The sequence below is a fragment of the Syngnathus scovelli genome, chromosome 4 (genome assembly GCF_024217435.2).
Source record: "Syngnathus scovelli strain Florida chromosome 4, RoL_Ssco_1.2, whole genome shotgun sequence".
Taxonomy (NCBI): Eukaryota; Metazoa; Chordata; class Actinopteri; order Syngnathiformes; family Syngnathidae; genus Syngnathus; species Syngnathus scovelli.
This window is the reverse complement of record NC_090850.1, coordinates 10,501,337-10,523,485: the sequence shown is the minus strand read 5'-3', so window position 1 is coordinate 10,523,485 and position 22,149 is coordinate 10,501,337. Positions and strand designations below refer to the sequence as shown.

The 22,149-nt window shown below is 39.4% G+C and overlaps 2 protein-coding genes across 6 annotated transcripts in view; both read right to left on the bottom strand.

Moving 5' to 3' along the window:
* Positions 1-11,760, bottom strand: part of csnk1g1 (casein kinase 1, gamma 1) — a 28,173-nt gene extending 16,413 nt beyond the window's left edge. For 2 of the 4 annotated variants that reach the window (XM_049718405.2, XM_049718407.2), the window contains exons 1-4: positions 11,529-11,760; positions 5,369-5,756; positions 4,970-5,010; positions 3,516-3,585 (exon numbers count right to left, since the gene is read on the bottom strand). In XM_049718405.2, the coding sequence (XP_049574362.1) occupies positions 3,516-3,585; positions 4,970-5,010; positions 5,369-5,555 (298 nt within the window). In that variant the 5' untranslated portion in view covers positions 5,556-5,756; positions 11,529-11,760. The remainder of the gene's footprint in view (positions 1-3,515; positions 3,586-4,969; positions 5,011-5,368; positions 5,757-11,528) is intronic. The other 2 variants (XM_049718406.2, XM_049718408.2) reach the window with 1 other exon arrangement.
* Positions 11,761-12,655: 895 nt separating this feature from the next.
* Positions 12,656-20,899, bottom strand: LOC125967370 (sorting nexin-1). Of its 2 annotated transcripts, none has more exons than XM_049718404.2 (15): positions 20,733-20,899; positions 20,214-20,340; positions 17,358-17,485; positions 17,157-17,223; positions 16,996-17,039; positions 16,770-16,911; positions 16,389-16,467; positions 16,197-16,272; positions 16,002-16,115; positions 14,838-14,931; positions 14,477-14,682; positions 14,086-14,229; positions 13,910-13,990; positions 13,740-13,811; positions 12,656-13,652 (listed from the first exon to the last, which is right to left on the bottom strand). In XM_049718404.2, the coding sequence occupies exons 1-15, from the start codon at positions 20,850-20,852 to the stop codon at positions 13,602-13,604; spliced, it is 1,545 nt and encodes a 514-aa protein (XP_049574361.1). In that variant the 5' UTR covers positions 20,853-20,899; the 3' UTR covers positions 12,656-13,601. The 2 variants fall into 2 exon arrangements, with proteins under 2 accessions (XP_049574361.1, XP_049574360.1); XM_049718403.2 differs by having other exon boundaries at positions 20,214-20,358; positions 20,733-20,896.
* Between the last annotated feature and the right edge of the window lie 1,250 nt (positions 20,900-22,149).

The following is a 22,149-nucleotide window of genomic DNA, read 5'->3' as shown; positions in this document are numbered from 1 at the left end:
ATAAGCGGAAGAAGATGGATGGATGGATGGTGACAACTTTGGTATCCCATACTTTTCTTGGATCTACTCTTGATGAGCTATGTTGTGGAAACACTTTAGTAACACACTGCGGTCTTTGGAAAAAATAAATAAAAATAAATGAATAAATAAAATAAAAAATGCAACACTCTACCCATGCAACTGTTTGTTAAACGTGGAAAAGCAAAGTGCTGGTTTTCTCTTGTTGGAACTTAGATGAAGATATGATCACATTTTAGGAGCAATTCACGCAAAAACCGAGGGAACCCGACATTATTTTCTTGCAACTGTATAATTTTGAGTGAACTAGTATCTTTTTTTTTAAAGTCATTAATGTTCATTAATGACTTGTGTTCATGCAGTGGTCTATAGCAATGATGCCTACAAATTAACTTGTCCTACAGAATGAACGGCAGCTCTTGCCAGCATATGGAGATAGTAGGAGTCATGCCGTGCTCCATCCTGTGTTTTGGACACCATTATCCAATGCTGTGGGTTGCTAATTGAACTACAGGCACCCCGTGTCCGTGGGAGGCCTGAAATGTGTCGGTTTGGAGATAGTGTAAATATGTAAGTGGATGAAGGGTTATTCAACAGAAAACATTGGACTTTTAAAGAACTAACGAAAACTCAAGACAGTAGACCCATCATTATCTGCAAAAGAAAGTCCAATACCTTCTATGTACAGAGTATAGACGCATTATAATGGTGTATGGGCGGATAGACACTCAAACCTCCTGAGAAAATTTCATTATTACTATGTACAAAGCTTTTGCGAAAACAATTCACACAGAGAACCAGAGTTGGAAGATACCGGCGATGCTAGTTGGAAGATACACCTTGGTTGTTATTTACAATCTTTTCTTGGGGTTACCATCATTTTTGTCCAGGCCAGTGACTTTGTTTTTTTTTTTAAATTTTGTTAAACCAGAGTTCAAAAGAAAGGTTTTGGTTAATTTTCATAATATTTGTGTTTATTATCACTGTGTAATATTCAAGTTTTTTCCTGTGACCTGTGTTTTTTTATTTCATTACCAGAGTGGTACCAACAATTTTGTCCACGGCCCATGGGTGTACTGAGAGATTATCTACCATTTAGATTGGACACAGGTGGACTTTTTTTTCTTTTGCGACTTTTAAAGGTAATTGGATCAGTGCTTTTTAGGGACTTCATAAAGGGGTGAATACATAAGCAAATTACAATTTTCTTTTTTTTTTTATTGTAATATAAAATATTTTATTTACATATTTATGAAATTCTCATTTCACACTACAATTTAGGATTACTTTGTGCAAATCTGTCAAATAAAATGCACATTAAAAAACATTTAAATTAGAGTAAAAAATTGGGTTTAAAAAGTTTAAGGGGTGAATATTTTTTCCACAAAACTGCATAATCAAAGTCCCCAAAAGGCTGCATTATTGTGAAGGAAAGAAAAACAAACAAACAAACAAACAAACAAACAAACGAACAAACAAACAAACGGGGTGATCAAAATAGTCTACAAAATCTCTTTCATCTGTCACATTAATTGTTTCAATATGAATTGCATGAATCCAGGAGATTTTCAAATTGTCCTTACAGTGACAAAGAAACTATGTTTCATGACTGCAAACACCCGGTCACAGTGCGCCTGACCTTAAACAATACTCACTCAACCATTACCCCAAATCTTGCAGTCTTGTGACGACATGGTAGCAGAATTACTTACAGATTTGCATGGAAAAATAGTCCTCACGGGTTTTGAAAAGAATTTTAAAAATCCGTGATTACTGATAAGTGAACTGATCACTGATAATAATCATCATTAGTATCCAATGACAGTTGGTTACAGACAGAAAATAACTCCTGACTGGCCATGTGTCAATGCACATTAATTCTGAAAGCTCCACAAGCACGATGACAACAGAATCGACTGTGTAGAATCTGGAGCTGCAATGATGTCATATTATCCTGTCTGGAGGAGAGGCGAGAGTCAGATTAGTACTAAGAAAGGCAGACCCACTCTGTAAATATTTAATGAATTTCCACACAGTTGCCCTTTTCCTTTCCTCAGCTTTACAAAAACAATAGTGAGAACGTATAAGCTTCCAAATGTAAAGACTGAGCATCGCAAATTCTCTTATCCCCTTCTCCAACACTAACTTGTATACAAATTCCCTAATTCTAAGAACAGACTTTTTTTGCGAAAAACAAACAAACAAACAAACAAACAAACAAACAAACAAACAAACAAACAAACAAACAAACAAACAAACAAACAAACAAACAAACAAACAAACCACAGAAAATCGAGGGTGAGCCGTGAGCGTATTATACACGAATACGCCCGAAACTACAGATTTATCACCTTGTACAGGTGAAATCTAGGGATTGTTTAAAAAAAATTAAAAATAAAACAAACAAGTGTAATTTCATTCCAATACAATATGTAACGTAATATGTAATACAGCCCGCGACCCCCGTGGGGAGAAATGAGGGGAACCGCAGATGGGAAGATCTCCCTTGCAGGACCGCCAGGCTGCAATAAATGCTGACTAGGTAACATTTAACACACAATGTAATACGAAAACTTTACGGTCTAGAAAAGGGGTAAGTTGGAGGGAGGCGAAAACACCCAAAAATAAAAACAAACATGCTCAATGCCATGTTCTGTATAAAAGTGGGTTTCCCAGACGGCAAGAAGTATTTGCCAAAGCAAGCCTTTTTTGCCACAGTGCTCAACGATACAACGATCTCGCCACACGATTAACACTGGCGCATATCTTCGACATTCTGCTGCTGCTTTTTGTGAGATCAAGTGTGATCACACGAGATGGCTTTGCGTCTCATAACAGGAAGTGGCGATAGCTTTGACAAAGGCTCCGGTGATGCCAGTGTTTTCTGAACACATCAAATCCAAATCTGTCCAATTACTGTGCAAATAATAATAGCAAATTCAAATCTGTACAATTACTATGCAGATATATATTTTTTTTGTGTAGACACCTGCAAATCAGGAGAGACTATAATGGGAGTGCAAAAGGTAAATCAGCTTTTGAGGGACAATTTTTGGGGTGCGTTACTGTTCATGTATTAGGCAAGTGCGTGGTATTCTCAATAAATTACTATAATTTTGTAAAATTTTCAGACTAAAAAAATTCTTTAAAATTGCAGCTATTATTTAAATGGTCCCCATCCATTTCCTCTCATAGCAGAGTTTATCAAAATTCCTTATGGGATTGCAGACACGTGGCTGTACCAGATTCAGTTTTAGTCAAAGAGATACTTTATTTCAATCAATATAAAGACCGATTACTGTATAGTCGGGTCCACAAGTTTCTTCCCCCTTTTTTTTTTAATTGCACACAACTCCTATTTTGCCTCCAATGTGATTGTTTCGCTACACAAGGATACCGATCACCCACTGTGTAAAATGATACAATCAGCTTATCAAATGACATCAAATAAACCAGTGAAGGGCAAAATACCAGCCAAGTCTGTTGGTTTGACCTACCTGTAGTTCCCAGCGTTTTGTAAAACCGGTACTCTAAATGCAACTGTGGTGCCCTTGACTTTACTGGTTCCTGTGCAAAAACAACAGGCAAAGTAAGTCTGAGACAATGCCAACAACATTACAGGTGAAATCAGTGTAATTTTGCTGCTTGTGCACAAGCACACTGCATAGAAGTGCACTGTATCAATTATAGTTTGGCACGAATATGATTTATTATCACCAACTTGCAGGATTCTATAAAGTAGTACCATATATGGGCTACACATTTAAAGAAAAAGTACCGTACATAAGAACAAATTTAGGAGAATCCTGTGATTTCATGTGAAACATTTTTTTTTATGAGAATAAATATTTCAAGTAGAAAAGTGAATGATAGTACAATACTTATATAATTAAATTTAACTCCTACATACAGTTGAATAAACATCTTGCCACATCTCTGGCGAATGTCTTTGTGACCGTTTGCAACCTTGAACAACCCCGATGCAAAAAATCTACATTGGAGCAGTGCGTAAACACTCACCAATCCACTCAGCGAGATAAGGGCTTAAGTCACTTATTTATTTTCAATATGGCCTTACTACTCCCTTGCTTAATATAAAAAGACTGTGAATGGCGGCTGGCAAGGTACATGGGGGAGGGCAGGGGAGGGGCATGCTTTATCCTGTTAGGGGACAATTGGCTCAGCCTTATGTGTGTCCAATCTGACACAAAAGGGAGCACAAAAACATACTATCAACATTTGAGGTGACAACATGACTTAGACAGATATACAATTTGCCAAATATACTGCAGGGCTACAAACTCAACAACATAAGCAACAGCACTAAACCTTTATCTATTAATAATCCCGACACTGTCCTTTATGTTGTAATCCAAATGTATTTGTTGACATTTCAAGGTTAATTTTATTAACCTGACACTGAGCGAAAAAGATTTGGCAGACGAAAAATGGACTTCACTGTCCACTGATATTTGGAAAGGCAACACTCTGCCCAAATATGTTGCACCAGCTACTTTGGTGGATGAGCTGAACACTAACATTTCCTCAGCCTGTGTGGAATAACAGATGAGTCACTTTGCCAGCATCTAGGCTTCTTAACAGCATCCCTGCTATATCATTTGTTGGGTAACATTAATTTAGCGCGTATGAAAAGAGTGGTGACGAATCTGGTAACATCTGTGTATACATTAAGCAATCCCTTTGTCTAATGAAACATGTTTCCTGCCTGACAACAATGGCACAGACTAATATTAGCAACCGTGTTTCTTTGATCAAGTAATAAGGTGCAGCATGAGAAGAGATCTGACTGTATTATCTACTAATAAACACTTGCACTCTTGTTACTTATTACTAAAGGTGGTGAGACTTTAACCCAAAGATGACTAAGATGCATCTTGTTTACAACCATTTATACCCGAGTTTTGATAAAAGAGAGAAAATGTCAACTTACCAGTTTAATAGCTACATACTCATTGGTGTAGAGATTTTTACCTGAGGAGAGAAAAAATGTTAAAAGACATCTCACCATGTTATTATATGTATGCACATAAGGATGTAACAAACACAAGAACACAGTTGATTCATATGTTGTTGCCTGTTTGATGTTATTCTGCCTTGTGAAATGTTGTTGCCATTTTAACAAAATAAATGTGCACAGAGAATAAATTGTGGCACCAACAGAACATCACACAAGGTACAAAACAATTTGGTGCCCAACTCTGATTTTACATCTTCATATTTGTACATCCACACCACAAAGTTACGTATGTCTGTTTGTTCCGAATTTTGACTGTGCTTGCAAAAATAATTATCAGAAGAGAGACTGCTATGACTCATTTCTTTAACTTACCTAGCTTCAATTCCCCAAAGTTTCCACAGCCAATCTTCTTGCCTACACGAAAATTTGGGCCCACCATGAGAACCCCAGAGGAGCTTGAGGAGCCCGACGGCCGGGACGAGTGTCCAATGCGACTTCCCTGGGAAACTTTAGTACTCCTGGCAGGCCGCTCGCCATATTTGTCTCTCTGTGGTTCCATGGTGTAAGCGGCACAGTTCAACGAGGGCCTGGAGTGACGTGTACAAAGCCCCCCTGGGCTGGGCCCACCACAGCCACCGCCCTGGTCACTGGCAGTGCCTGGACGTTGCACACACAATCATGAGACAAAAGCTGGTTTGGACACTCTTCTGTCCTCACTCTGGCCTCAACATTGATCACCGGAGGTAAGAAGGTCAAAACCCTAAAAGAGAAGATTCCGTAGAAAAGATTAAAATAGTGATTAGAAAGAACAAAAAATAAAACAGATGAGTGAAATGGTCCAAAATTAAAATAATCACCCATCCATTGTTATGAAAATAAATACAGAGTTGGGTGAATGCAAATAATGAATACCACTACTTTGGGAAAGAATAAACTTCCTAACACTAATATTATTATTTTTTTTTTATTTTCTATATAAAATCCAAAAGAAAGCAAGGCATACTGGTTAGTGGGTACTCCACACAAAGCAAAAACAATACCAAGACTCACAGATTCTTAAGCTATTGTGATAACTGAATGGCAGCTAAAAGCTTTGCCAGGCTGCTTATGTTATCTGGAGCCGAGTAGTACGACTGGGAAGGTCGAGGAGAGACGTTGCCGCATCTAGCGGTAGCAAGTTTATCATCTAGCTTGGGCAGACTACTACTGCCTGCTAAACACGTTTTCTCTCCTAACTCTGTAATCACAACATTTTCCTCATCTAGCACCAAAATAGTCCCCCCCCCCCCCCCCCCCCATTCCTTCAACAATTTGGGGATTGTAAAAACTATGAACACTTTATCTTAAATTAATTGTAAAAACAGTATAGTTGTGAATTTTACGGGCTGGACTAATCACTGTTTACAAGAGCACAATGCCCGATAAGGACGGCGTAGTTTACCGTCAGCTGGGTGCTGTTGAGATAAGTGCAAGAATCCCAGCCAACAGTGACTATCAAGATCATCTTCCGCCCACAACCTTGGCCAAACGGGCCATGTTTTGTGGAGAATATTATGTAAACAATTACATAAACGCTGTCCACTCCCAGGGACATTGATGGAGGCTCATCTGTTCACATCAAGTGCACAGATGCACATATAATTATGACACCAGGAATCAAATAAAGACCAAGCAATCATACAGTGTCATCTCAAATTGATAGATTAAAAAAAACATCCAGTGTTTGTTTGTGGGACATGTTAATGAAATTTTGACAGTTTACCACATGCATTAATTATTAAAGCCTACATGTCAATTTAACTAAAAGGTTGATGACAATGTTGTAATTCCTGCGCATGGAGAGGCTGTTGCAGATAAGTACCATGTATTTGTGTGTGTGGGCTTCCGGATGACTCATGCTCGGTATTGCCTGCACAGTTCTCAGCATTAAAGACACCTCCAGTTGCTCTCAAGGGCAACCGTGCAATATTACTATTACGTAAAACCAGGAACCGACTTGGGTTGCTCTAAAACAGGTTTACAGTAAATACCATTGGCAAGATGGAACTCTTCCTGTTGTGTAAACAATCATTAGTGAACTACCTTAATCCGAAAAGAGGATTGCAGCTGGACTAACAATGACCAACCCACACACATCCAGTCTGATTGCAAAGGACTTTTGCATTGTTTGTTGTATTCACCACAGATAACAGTGTCAAGACATTACAAGATGTGATTTATTTAAAAAAATAATTCTAGACATAATATACCCTCTTGCATGGCTTCTAAATATTTTCGTTTACCAAACTATTCAGAAATTGAACTACATCCTAATGACAGCTGAAATAATGACACTATTTTCTTGATTAAGGGTGAAAAATATTTTTTTCTTTCTTACATATTATTTATACTGTTACTCAAAATGAACAATACAAAAGCAACTAAACACTGTATGGTTCCTGCAAAAATGAAGAACCTTGAATTTGCACGCCTTCCAACAAACAATACATTAGTAGATCGGTATTCTTTCAATCACAAATTCACTGTCAGTGTATTATTTAGAGATGCACCAAGAATTCAGCGATTGAAATTTTGGGGCATAAAATTATGCAAAAGTGTTGGGTTTCAGTCCGAAACAACATGGCCAAAACAGGATGTTGTGATGACGCAAGCAAAACCCTCCAAGCGAGCACGCTGAATTAACCACTAAGTGGTTTTCTATCCACCCATATTTTTTATTCAAATTTTCAAAATTGTGAAAACAAACCTGACTAAAAATGCTAGAAATGTATTTAAAAGGCCCGAGATTCACACCAAAACTTTTTACATTTGGGGGGAGTGGAATCTTTACCGTGCACATTTTAGCTATGGAAACAGGAATTTAAAGGATTTTAAAAATTTTTAAAAGGAATCTGGTTTCATGTCATTCATTTAATATTTTTAATTTTATACACATTGACAAAGTGAAAAATGACCCAGTCAAGGACTTTTGGGTTGTTAGGAACATTCCTGACAATTAATTTACTTTTATTTATTTGTTTTTAATATTAAGCTTGAGTGTATCGTTCCTTGTATGCCAACTGGTTTCTCTGAACAATCATTCTAGAAGAAAAGACACAAACTAATTAACGATTGATGGCTTTCTGAAGGAGCCAAAAGGTAGATTAAAAAGTTAAATGACATTCAAGAAACACAAAAACTGACACGTTTGAATGAAAATAATCAATGGAATGTAAATTTCAAGTGCCTTTCATCAGTGTCACTAAACCTAAAAATTGGTGCTAGAAAGTATAATGACAGACTCACAATAATGCAGAGTCTCCCTTAAGGATCTATTTGTGGAAAACACACCAGTGGGACAGTTAAATAGAAATGTATTTCTGGGCTTAAGGGAGGGAAAATTTGACTTTTTTGCGACCATTCATATTGCATAACTGCATCACCACTGCATTTGAACATGTTCAGACATGTCTGGACGTTTCTACAAAACATACAAATGAGATACCGGGGCTTGCATGAGCATTCGCTTAAGAGCTTCACTGCTGGGAAAAAAAATAAAATGAATCCATTATGTACATATTGGTGCACCATGGCAAGCGAGAAAACAATTGTCTTGCTCAAAAGGTAGAAAGCCTTCACTGACCAGATTGCACTGGGCACGTTGCCGAGCCAGGCCACTCCCCGATGAATGAGCCTGGAGCACTGAGTACAGCTAGGCCACATGTAGCAAACTGAGCCGTCTTCATTTACACACGTTACAATCGAACAAAGTTAAATGTGGGGGGGCGGGGGGGTTCATATTAAGGACAACTCTGTTCCATTTGGGCTTGGAGTATCAATATTGCTTGTGCTTCATGGTAACTCCATTTAATGTGCTGTGTGACATATTAGAGTATACCTGTACTGAACGTGCTTTCCATGAAAATAATCGAGGCAGCAGACTTTGTTTTGTGACATGCTCATCTTATTTACCTAAACGTTGTGGTTACCTAAAGGCTCTGTGGGCTCTTTCATTTTGATAGAAGGTGGGGAAATCCCCAGTATTGAACTCCAGACAAGGTTGTACGGGAGCAAATAAACCTTTGGATGCATAATGCGCGAGAGGCGAGGCAACAATAAGATAGCTTTAATAAAATTAATGTCTGCACACTCCCAGGGGTTGTCGGTGGTCTTGACCTCATGACATTTTGAGGTTACAAACAGCTTACATACCGCAAACATGTTTCATCCACTTCAACTAAAGGAAAGCATCATGGAAAATCTGTGAATACATACGTACGTAAAACTGTTGTCTTGACAGTATAGTAAATTATAACAGATAAGATAGCGGCCATGGACTTCCCGTTTTATGGATGACGCTTGGTATCATCGGCTACGTCTTTCACCATGCAAAATGATGGCATTCGTCAAAAGAATACTCAGGACAAAAATATTTTGCTGAACAATAGTCAAACTTAACTAATGATTCACGCTTGTGCATTGTTCAAAAACTACAAGACTACACCAATTGTGATGATTTCAAGGAGATGGGTCTGGCCATTAGGGACAGCGAAGTGGGTGAAAATGTGACCGCCTATGTTATTTTCTATCTATGCTTGGTTAGTAAAAGAGGCAAAAAAAAAACAAAAAAACATTACGAGTCAGTCAAAACAAATGGGTCACTTTGATAATTGAACGAAACCCATGTGCAATTCCTTTCTTGTGGATTTATCCATTCTGGGTGATTTTGATGACATGACAGTTTTGCAGCTTTATTTATAGAGCCCATTTCATACACACGGTAATTCAATGAGTTTCATATAGTTACAAAACAACATTTACGTAAGGACAGTATTTAAAGGGTAAATGCAATATTTGAATGCAAAAGACTGAAAGACATTTGAAAAACTGAAACATTTGAGATTTAAAAGCAATGTAGAGAAACGAATAATGTAATTTACTAAAATTACCAACTGAATGTACAGTGCTCTAATAGAACATGGGGGCATAGTTTTTAAATTGGATTCAAACACATTTACACTCTTGTTGACAGCTTAGCCATTTACATGCTGCAAAACAGCTAAAAGATGATTCACCATGTTTGCATTGACCGCTGTGGCCCCACTAATTCTCCTGACTTTGCTGACCTCACAACCCTCTGGCTTTATATTCCATGTGCATTTCTTTAATGCATTTGGAACCTAAGCCATTTGGTGATTTAAAGACCAGTAAAATGATTGTAAAATCTACTCTACAGCTGACTGGGGGCCAGTGTCAAGTGTTTAGCACTGGAGTAATGTGTTCTGATCTCTTTGCCCTGGTCAGAAGCCGAGCTACGACGTTTTGAACAAGATTGAGTTTGAGCCAGTATTACTATTATTACTTTTTTTACAACAATATGAAACACTGACAAATCAGGATACATGTCTTCTGTTAAAACATACAACACAATTGCATTAAAATGCATTGTGAACATTTTTACGTTAAGAGAAGTTCTATACAAAACGGATGGATTATTATTACTAGTACCCAAGTGAACGTTTTCAGTAACAGTGACGAGGCAATAAGGCCCTGAGGTACCAACTAACTAATCTGTTGGCATCTTTTGATTGTCACATAAAAACAAAGGCTGCGAGTAGAGTGATTTAACCTTCAGTGGAAAGAGCAGCCTGAGAGGGGGCCTGCCAATAGTCCACACTCCTGCTGTGACAGTCAGCTAACATTACCAGTGGAAAAGGAAAGGAAGTTTTGCCCAAGGTGAGCTCAAATTCCAAGTGTAGCACAACAAATGCCATGTTGCAATTCTTTTCCTCGTTTTTCTTATGTGTGGGCAAACGATGGGGATCGACTTAAGTGTGATTGCAAGGTGAGGTCTTGCAATTTCAATTCAATTAAACAATTCAACCCCAGCAAAAGCCACCACATCGAGTAGAGGCCCCGAGATGATAGAAACAAACGATGTGCTATCTTATCTTTGCATCGTACGGACCATCCAAAACAATACTTGGAGATGCAGCGCTTTGTTGAAGCTGCGAGGGTTAATCTTGAATTGAGCGGTAAAGAGACTTTAGGGTCCGAACGCGGTTCAAAACAAGGAAACGAGCCAATGCTTGACGAACAAAGCAAGTCGCCATCCGTGGGGGTCCAACCTCAGTCTGGTGCTGGTGGTCATCACATCGATTAGTGGACGAACACACCGTTAGCCAAGTTAGCTCGCCAGCAGAAAACCTGACAAACCTGCCGCACAGCTAACGCTAGCCACATTAGCCAGCCACATCGTCTGGGCCAATTTATTCCAAAACAAGAGATGTGGAGAAACCTCGAGTTACTCCTATTTCTAAATCGTATTTTCACGGTGCGTACGAGACGCGTTTATGAACGATAAGACTCGAATAAGCCTTAATGGCAGCTTGTCGTAAACGCCTTCGCTAACATGTACTGATGGCTGAGTGACAGCTGCACCAAGCTCAACAAGGAAATTAGCCCCATCAGCTATGGAAATCTTAACGAACAAGCAAAAGCCCCGACAAATTCCGGATTTGTGGCTGACCGCGAACAAACACAACAGGCTCACCTTGGTTGCGATAGAGCCAGATGAAAAGGACACGCGCCGTAAGATGTGTTGCTGCCGAATTCGCAATGTTAGAGCCAGTCTTGACTCAAGGCTCTCGGTGTTACTTGTTGGTGCTGATATTTCATGTTAGCAACAGAGTGGGAGCCCTCTCTATTATTCTTCAGGAGTCCGCCTTCGCTCGCTGCTGGCTGGAGTGAGGTTCGAACACACCGGATGTAGAAAAACGGCACCGCCCGCTTCCACACGCACACTTCCAGGTCACACGGATACGAGTTCATTTAGTTGTGGATACAACCTGGGATGTCCTGTCACCTTCCTCCATAACACTGATTTAGTGATTCTGGGTTTTTTAATAAATGACAAATCAGTGAGTGGAGGGGTCGTGACGAAAGGAGTCGCCCCGGGCTTAACAGTGTACATTGCCACATGGCAGGCTTGTCTTATTTTGCTCACAAACTCTTCCACTTTGCACCTTCTTTTCCAGTTCACGTAGCTAAAGTCGTCAAATAAAAAGTCAACGCACAACATAATCGCAATTCAGAAAACGCACGGGATTCGGCCATTGTTGGAAATTACAGGGTGGTCTTAACAGAATTTAATTTGTAATGTAATTTTCTTAATTTAGCAATTGTAGTATTTTTTCTTTCTATTCAACACACGTAAAGTACCAGTTTGGAAAGACCAAGCTGAAAGCAGAATTCATATTTACATCAATTTTGGCATTTCACATTATTCTGCTGATGGGAGCAAGTTTTACTGGTAGCACAGGACTAAGTTCTTGCAACATGGCTTAAGACATATACAAGTTCAGTGTAAAACAAATTCAACAGATATGGCAGGGTGGGAAGTTCAATCTCTGGGAGGGCCACAAAATAGATATTTTGCTCTTCCGCATCAGGACATACTTGTTGAGGTTAATTGTTCAGGCGTCTGTTTGGGTTGCCTCTGAGAGGTATTATGAGCACAACCCACCATGTGGCCCAAGGGAAGACCTTTGATATGCTGGAAGACTGTCCACACTCTTCAGATTAAAACCCAATGCTCAATGCTGCTGCTCAGCTTTAGTCATCATCCACTGTTAGATTGACAGTATGACTTCAGTAAAAATACAAAAAAAAACTGCACACTAAGTGTAACCTGATGTTTTATTTTATTTTTTTTAAATCAACCATCTGTATAGCATTTCCAAAAAAACACGTGCTAATGCAAAGTGGTTACAAAAGTAAAGCACACTCTTATGGAAATATGGCAGAAAAACCCAAGTCACAAAAGTTGCAAAAACCAACTGTTTAACTAGTGTATCAATACCATGTCTTGACCAAAGTATGCTTTCTGACTAATAAGTCAATAGTGATTGGACGATTTCTTGTCGGTTGCATATGTTGCTTTACACAAAAAAGTTTAACCATATGCGCCAGCATCAGCTCCAAAAGACGAATATCTTGACAAAGAATTCCTCATCCAGTCCGAACAAAGTTGTGACTGACTTGTCATTCCTCCAATTATAACTGCTCTGACAAGATTGTCACCCTGTTATTCTAACATTTATCGGCTCACATAGGTCGTATGTGATACCCAGTAGCAATGCGCTAGGTGTTTAATTGAGCCCGTCAATAGCGGCTTAAGACTTAAGAAATAATTTTCTACCCAGTGCAATGCATTCAATTGCATCAAAACATAATCTGACAATTCATCTATGGCTACACTGGAATGTCTGTCATACGTTTGACCTTCAATGTAAACTAGGAACAGTGTTACTCTCAATCTGCACCTCAGTGTAAACATTTACGTTGTATACTCACGCCTCCCTCTTTGTGAAAGACTTTTAATTATGTTTTCTTTACAAATACTATGACCTGGCTCATCTTTCCTGAATCTCATTCATTGCATTTTAAACTGGGGAATATAAACAAAGGTTTATGCAGTGCATCAATATTAAACTGTACAAGATTCGAGAATACAAGAGCAGATGGAAGTCTGTTTCGTGTCTCAAAATGGTCCTCTCAGTTTGTGGTAGAGGTAACATGTTCAGAAAAGGCAGATGGGTTGTAAAAAAATGTCCATCCTCCTTCGTTAAGCTATTGCCTTGGCTTCAGGAAGGAAAGCCTCCCAAAACTTGATAAGCTGGAATAGAAATAGGAGAAGAATGACAAGATGGTTTACAATACGGAACAAAACAGTGAAAGCCAAATAAATGATTGATGTTATTACCCTTTGCTGAGACTGAAGCATCGACTCCAAATATTTGATGATCTGGGCCTTCAAGTCCTTGTTTTTTTCTTTCTACAAATGCAAAATTAGATGAATTAGATTTTTCTATTCCTTGCTAATTAAAGTAATGCTGTTTCTGACCATTAAAGCAAGGCAATTGAAACACTTACCTCAAACCTGAGAACCTCCTTGCGCACCGTCATGCAGATTCTGTCGAAATCTCTCTCGTGTTGTGTAACTTTAGCCTCCCACTGCGCACACGCCGACAACACACAATGAAATCAGTGATGATACAGCATATATGCTATTCACAAGTCATAAAGACACAACTTGTTTGTGTGCGTACCTCAGCGATCTCCTCCTTGGCCTGCTGCAATTTGTCCGGCTTGTTGGCCCACAGGAGCTTTGCCTCCACCTCTCTCTTCTTCTGGAGTGCACTTTGAGCCTCCTGCCATCGCTGCCACGCCCGCATGCGTTGGTCAAAACAGCCCTGTGGACAGCCAGAGTGTGGTTGACAAAAGCCAGCGTGACACCTAATATCCAAGAACCGGTTTGAAAATGGCAAAGTTATCTTTCTTAGCAACACAGTACACAATACATTGACAAAGGTTGGAAAACCAAACCTTTATTTTCACTATCTCTGGATGAGTTAGTTTTGTTTATATGCTTAAATATGTAACTTTGACATGCTTCCTGAGCCTACGCCAAAGTCTTCATAGACTGCCCAGTTGTCTTACCCGCACAGCACCCAGCAAACGGACGTAGTCAGCCAGCACTTCGGCAAAAATGAAGAAGTCACTGGAAGCCTGCTCCTGATGCAGCTGCTCCATTTTGTCCTCGACCTCTGCCAGCTGGGAAAGTGCCCGGGACAAAGCGGTGTTTTCTTCAGAGTTCCCCAGCATGGCCATACTTTTGGCAAATACTGCCGTGTTTCCGCATAGCTCTGGTGTTGGTGGGTGAGAACATCCGTGTAATTCTCTGTAATTCTCAGAAGACTGACGTGAAACATCTGGGCACCCCCATCCCCTTTTTTTTTTTTTTTTAACTCTGTTGACCCTTTTTAATGAATTCCTGACAAGACATGCAGATGTGGCTCACCCTTTCTGTGATTGACCAACGAGTCCACCACAGCATGGAGCTTCCTTAACTGCTGCTCCTCGTTCTCCACCTCTTGCAACTTATCCTCAAACCACTGAAAAAGAAGACAAGTCGCAAAACTAAGTGAGAAATGAATCTCATATTTCAACAACTGCCAACAGGGAAAAAATGTTTGATGCAAAACAGAAGTTCAAGTACAAGTCAGTCTAGAAAGTTCCAACCCCATTATGCTCAATATTGATGCTAGTGTATAAGCCTAGCTGGCTTTGGACGAGTGGCGGTTTTAATAAAAACATTGATTTATAACGCACTTTACATTTGACACCAAATCTCAAAGTGGTACAGTGCAAACGAGACTGTTGGTAGTAATAACCCTCATGGCTCACTCACTGGCCAATTGCGGGGCACACACAGCTATAGAAAGCTTCTCACTAAGGACAATTTTGCAATATATCATCAATGAACCAAACATGCATGGTTTTGGAATACAGGATGAAGCTAGCATATCTGCCCAAACTGAACACATCCAAATCCAAATCGCCATTGTACTCTCTGCAGTAAATGTCTTGCGATGCATTATCTTTTGACCTGTATATACATTTCTTTTTGTAATTTGTCAGCAACTCCAACCGCCCCGATGCCGAATGTTTTCTGCCCTAATGGTTGTAGCGGCGCAGCTATGCCCCAACCGGGAATGCATATTATCGACCGGACGGGAATATTTGTCAGCATGCAGGTTCAGTTCCCACTCAGTGACAGTGAGTCAGTCTCAATGTGCCCTGTAAGTGGACGACGACCAGCCCCGGCTTGAGTCTGCCTATTGCCTCAAGTCAGCTGGGATAGGCTCCAGTTTCCCAACAACCATCAACAGAATTAGCTGTTGTAAAAATGGATGGATACACGTAAAAGTACTTCTCATTCTTTCTTACTACTATATAGCCAGTGTTAGTTTTAGAATGGCATAGTTCTTGACATGTACTTAGCAGTGACTCAATTTGGGACATTTGCACAATATACTGAAATTCAGGCTGTCTTTACCATATCCACTACATAAGTAATGAGTAATTTTGGACTCTTGACACTGATCTAAGCTTGTGGTTCAAGTGATGAGGTGCTTTCACCTCTAAATAAAGCTATTCGCATCTACACACCACATCCCCTTACAGTGTCGGATTCGTTCATCTTGATGGTCATCTTGTTGACAGCTTCCGACGCCTTATTGATCATTTTAAGGAAGCCAGCTCCACTCAGCGCCTGCGTGTTTGATGCTCTGGGTAACTGAAAAGACAAGCACATAGATTCTCCACTTTCATCATTCTAAGAGAAAAAAAGTAGGAGAGCATGTCAAAGAACCCTCACATCTTCTCTTTCCAAGAATTCTCGCACATCGGGATCTTGTAACAGTAAAGGGTGAGACACAACTCTCTGCAGATACCTGCAAAACAAGAACACATCAGTTGAAACAAGACCCAGAGCGCACACAACAATGAAAACGGCATACTACTTATGCCCTTCAATAAAATCACTGTATCAAACGTGTGCACATCTTGCCTCTCCAGAGCGGCTCGTCGTCTCTCCACAAATTCTACTGATGACGGGTCATCCATCCCCACTTTCACTTTGGTCATTCCTGTCAATGGAATTCTCACTCAATTGATGGTACATGGCAAACTAGTAGTCACACCACTCATATTTTGTTTACATAATCTGCACTGAGCTAATTGATCTATAAGAGGCAGCTACCTTGATTTAAGCATTTCCATTGTGGGAAGACATGTTTAATAGGTTAAAGAAGGTTTGATGTTTTTGGGTTACTAAAAGAAGCAGAGGTGACATGGATGACGCTAATTTAAGGGAAATAAAGCACAAAAAAGGAAACTAGCATTGTGACAAAGCTGCTTTTCAACATCATCTAATAAAAAGAAGGCCCACCTACAACACTTTTCTCTGGTGGCAGTGGAATGATGCATCCATGAAGTGACTGTTTGACTGACAGCTTCTCATAGAGTCCCAGGAAGTCACTGAAGCGCCTTCTCACAGAGAAGGTCCTATTCCGGAACATGGGCAAGGAGGTCTGGAGGGCCACACGAAGATACTTTGTTCAAGATATTTATTACACACAACTTGAAGTCATGAACATACTCATAGAGCTACAAACCCTTGTAGATACTCTGTAGGCCATATACGCATTCATGCCATCACCTGGGAGAATGGAAACAAAGCAAATTGGATGCAGAAAAACAAACATTTGCTCAGACTTGCTGAAAGGTCACTATTTCACACACAGAAATAAATAGTCTTAAAAAAAAAAACACTGACCGACTTTCTCGGGGTTGGTGACAGCCACATCCACGTCAAAAGTATCCTTTTCCTCTTCCTCCTCCAACTGCAAACATGTGTTGTCAGTTTCCAGTTCTTAAAATACATTTGCCAATTTAAGTACAGAACTGGAGAGTGGGCACTGGGAAAGCGTGTTGGCAATTAATTTTTCCTGCTATCCTGCAGGGCTGAGGCCTGTACCTGTTCCAAGGAGGGGGCTGGCATGTCAGCAGGGCTTGGAGAAAACGAGGATATTGGACGTGACCCAGAGGAGCTGAAGAGCTCTTTTTGGCCAGAGCTGCCAGACTTGTCCGTGCTTAGTTGGGCATCTGCGGAAAGAAAAGGAGTCTTTTTCTCTTGCCCAAAAATACAGACAAAATTGATTCACTGAACAGAACAACATTGACAAAACAAAACCCGTTCAGAAAAATATACCATAATATATTTGGTGCCAGAATCTGCTGCCTGCTCCAATAGATTTCATTTAGATAATATTTTAAAAATATAGATTTGTATGTTTTGTGCATATTAAAGTGCACGCCTTAAGGTAGTTTTACACAGCACTTGGCACAGTGCTAAGTACGGTTGACCGACCCGTTCGGTGTCTGTGCTGTTGATTATTCAATGACAGACATTTCACATCCTTCTTTCCTTTCATGTGTTTTCGCTTTAATTACAGGATTTGTTACATGGTGGGTACATCATTGGCTACTTCTGGAAAAACTAACGCGGTCCGTCTACAAATAAATGACAAAACCAGTCTTAACAAAGCACGTTATTTAGTTGACTTTGCAGTGCTGCACAATTGCATTGCACTGCAATTTTGAAAGACGAAAATAAAAAACCCTTTCAGAAGATGACACAGTGCACTTATACACTACCAAAATATATTCTATTCCTAACACATAATTGGATTTGCTAAGGCATGCCCGAACAAAAGTGGATGACTAGTTATGTTGTGCGATGTCATATTCATCAGCTTTGAAGCAGCTGCAAGTGTTGTTCCTGATAAGAAATGCAATGAGATCCGCACATAAAAGTATCCCTGCAGCTACACATTACCCAGTGGGACAAACTGTAATTAATACCTGTCCGACAGTCAAAAAAAGTGAGCATTATTATTTTTCTTGAGGCCAAATACTTTGATAGAGCTCTTGCATTGGAACTCATTAGCCATGCAGGTGAACTAGGCAGAGAATGTGATCATGAATGAACAAAAGATTTTATTTCACCTTGACTTCATCTGCACCGCAAGTCGGTTGGAAACTGGACGGCAAATGTTTGGTAGACTGTCAGATTTAGTACTTCTATACACCCACATTCCGGCAGGCTCTATTCACGTGCTGACAAGTGTGTATTGCTCAACAAGAATTACAATGGTAATAAAGTTCATCATCAGCATTTTTCATTCAATTGGCTGGAGCAATTGAATGCACACTTTTTAAGCACCGCAGGCTATGCTCCTTTCGAATATGACTATTTATCTTTTGCTTAGGAAATTCATGTCCAATTATCTAAATAACTATATAACGGTCTGCCTGGAATACAAATTTATTTTCAGAGGCGTGAATTACCTGCCATCTGAAATTAATGTTTAGTTGGGCTGAACAAACAATCAAATTAAAAAAGACATCGGAATTTTCAAATTGCCAAGTGTGCATTGTTACAAGGTACATATTTTAAGTTCGAATAATTTTACGGCATACCACCAAAGAGAAAATGTGACAAAAAGTGGACGCATGCCAATTATAAAACCTTTTGCTCTAACAGAATTTACTTTATTTGTGCTGTTTGTCATTAGTCGATGGCATAAATAGATGGACAAAGATGCATGACTTGTTATAAATTCTGTAAATAATTTCACTTTACAATTAAGTGACATTTTGTAATTTTCTGCAGCATCACTGTGTGAATTATTGACTGAGCATTCCATACATGAGGTAACTCAATGTACTACACATACTGTAATGACATTCTATAGCAGTTGCAGGGTTAGCAAGGTAAAGAAATAAAAGAAAATTAGATACAATTAATAAAATACTTAGCAAAAAAATAGTTTGGGATAACTTATTATCAAAATGCTTTGAAAGACAATCATAGGCATAGTTTTTACCTGGATGAAAAAAAAAATTGCCCTATTAGCCTTTTTAAAAAAAATGTTTTAGTCTTTGTTCATTAATATTATTCACTTTGATAATTAAGAATACCAGAAAATCCTGGAACAGAGAAAATTAATGCCTTTTAAGGGTGATTTATTTATTTAAAGACTCCACCAAGGGTAGATACTAGGTAGGACCTGTTCCACCATCTCACCATTACCATACTCATATTTTCGCACGCAAATCCAACCACAACTAATTAAGACAATAAGCAATACATACAGATAGTTAAAATTGATGACACTGGTGAAAAGACTTGATTTTTCTCTTCATCCACATGGACAAAACTTCATTCGAACATCTTCAGTTTGCTCAGAATGCCAATTTTTGTCTCAAGCGCATAGATTGAGCCTCATCACTCTAATTTTCTAAAATGTCCCTCTTTATCTCATCCTTGCAGCCTCTGTGATCATTTTAGGATTCAGTCCAAATTTGAACTGAACCACATAGCGCTGATCGGTCAAGCACCTCCATACTTTGTGGATTACGTGTTTTATTGTCCTGCAAGGTCACGCCTATGGCCTTTGTCTGAATGTTCCTCAAAAGAGATCAAAAACTAAATGTGATACAGCCTTGCAGTCCTTCGAGGTCAGTCAATTTGTGGAATGAACTTCCTTCAGAAGTGAAAGATGCCTCTTCTGTAATTTTATGATGCAGTTCGGATCACTTTTGCTTTGAGTAATTTGTCCTTGTAATAACTGTGTTGTTGTGGCTCATAAACGTAAACAACTATTTCTTTAACTACGCAAAGCTCATTGTGAGTCCTGTCTGTAAACTGAGAAATGCAAGGTAAAGAAAATAAACTGTCGTGACATTGATTAGTGAAACCAACATCACCTTTTTTGTCTTCTCATTTTTTAAAGATAATATCAACTGTAAGGATAGGGAGGGCTTTTACCGGCAAACAGATCGTCGTCCTCGTCAGAGTGGACTCCATTGGACTGGGCGCTGGTGCGGCTGCTCGCATCACCGGAGGGGAGCTCGCTACCTCGCTGATATACTCCGCGATTCATGGATTTATTAGTCTGCACAGAGGTGTTCACCTATGTCAAGGGCAGAAAGACATTCTGAAAGCGTCGCTTTAGAAACGTGGATATTGGGGAGGGTGGCCCTCTGTGAATCAAAGCCATTAGAAACCACCAAAGTCAAAGTTAAAGAGTTCGAGCTCACACGTATCATGGGAAGTTCATCTGAGGTTACCACATCAGTCGGTCGCGGCCCTGGCTTGGATTTTTGATTACATTTACAGTGTCACGTGGACTACCACGATTACCACCATTGGCAACATAGCAGAGATATTATTTTAGATGGCAAAAATTAGACAAATCAAGATTGAGACAAGTCAGCTAGCTAAGCATAGCTGCAACCAGTTATCAATGACTGGGCAACTTAGGTAAAAAAGGACACGCAAACTTACATTATTGACGAAAATATCTTCTCCCTCTTCACTGTCTCCATCTACCAAGTCAGACAGTTCCTCTTCTGGCTCGTCGTTTGCAGGGAAAGGAGGAGGATTACGAGACGAGTCGGACGCCATTTTCCTTGCTGTGAGGGTCGATGACGTCACTGAGGCAGACGGCGAGATGCAAGTTGTTGGCGCGACCTCTGTTGGTTGTAATGGCTAATGGCACATTACCAGAAAACTCAATTTGATAGCTCCATGCACTTGGCTGGTCTTGCGTGATGCATTGAGATGCACCAATATTTATTTTAAAAGTTTTTTTTTTCCCCAGTCCGAGTGCAAAACAAATGCTCGGCCGCCAATACAAAGCTGATGTCATTGTTTGACAATTGGGATGAACATGGCAACATACACACATGGCATAAATTAAAAAAAATTGTGCGGCAAGTTCTGTTTTATGAAGAGTTACATAAATATGCTGTAGTTTTACCAGTTATCAAAGAAATTGATTGTATACGCCATTCCCAGTGCCGTGGTACAAGTATGTGTGCTTACCGTGTACTTGTGGCATTTCCTCATATTAGTGAGTGAAGTTGTGATTTCCCCATGAAACACAAAATAGTTTACCCTCATTGATTATTTTAAAGAAAGGTGATTGTGTGAACATTTCTCTTTTCAATATTGTATTCCCGAGAGGCACAGCTTAGAATCAGACATTATGACATATTTGGAGTCTTGTTCTCATCAACCCAGTTAGAAATCCAAATTGATTCCGTTAAGAGCCCGCAATCATTTCTGCAAGGACATTCATAGTCGTCTTATTTGCCAATATTGTTGTACCTATATACGTACATATATTTTTTAAATATGTATGGCATTCACAAAGATGGAATAAAAGAGAGTCCAAGTCAACCTCGAGTAATGTTTGATAGTGTGCCATCAGACAAAACAACATTGATTTCTGTTTGATAGGCAGCTTCTCATGAGGTTTAACCTACTGATGTAGTTTTGAACCTGAGGGCCCTTTTTTTTTTTTTTTCTGTAACTCATGATCAATAATATCAAAATCTGCTCTAAACTCGGTAAAAGTACAGAGCCTACAATTAATTTCTGATCAAGATGTTTTAACCGGTCATCATTAAGAGATCTTACCTTACAGTTGCAGGTAGAATACCAAATGGTCTAGTGTTTGGTCATGAAAATTGCTTTCTACTTTTTTGGGGTAGTGGCTGTCTTACATAAACGTGGAAAAACACTGATGAAAACATCATTTGATGGAAAATTCAGTTGACCGTGGCTGTGAGCTGCAAGAATCTCCCATCAAAACTGTCAATACCACAGGGTTTAGTACATTTAAAGTTCAAAATCGTTTTGTCAAGCTCAGATCACTTTCAATTCAAAGTTGCAATCCTTATCTACGATCAAGTTTTTA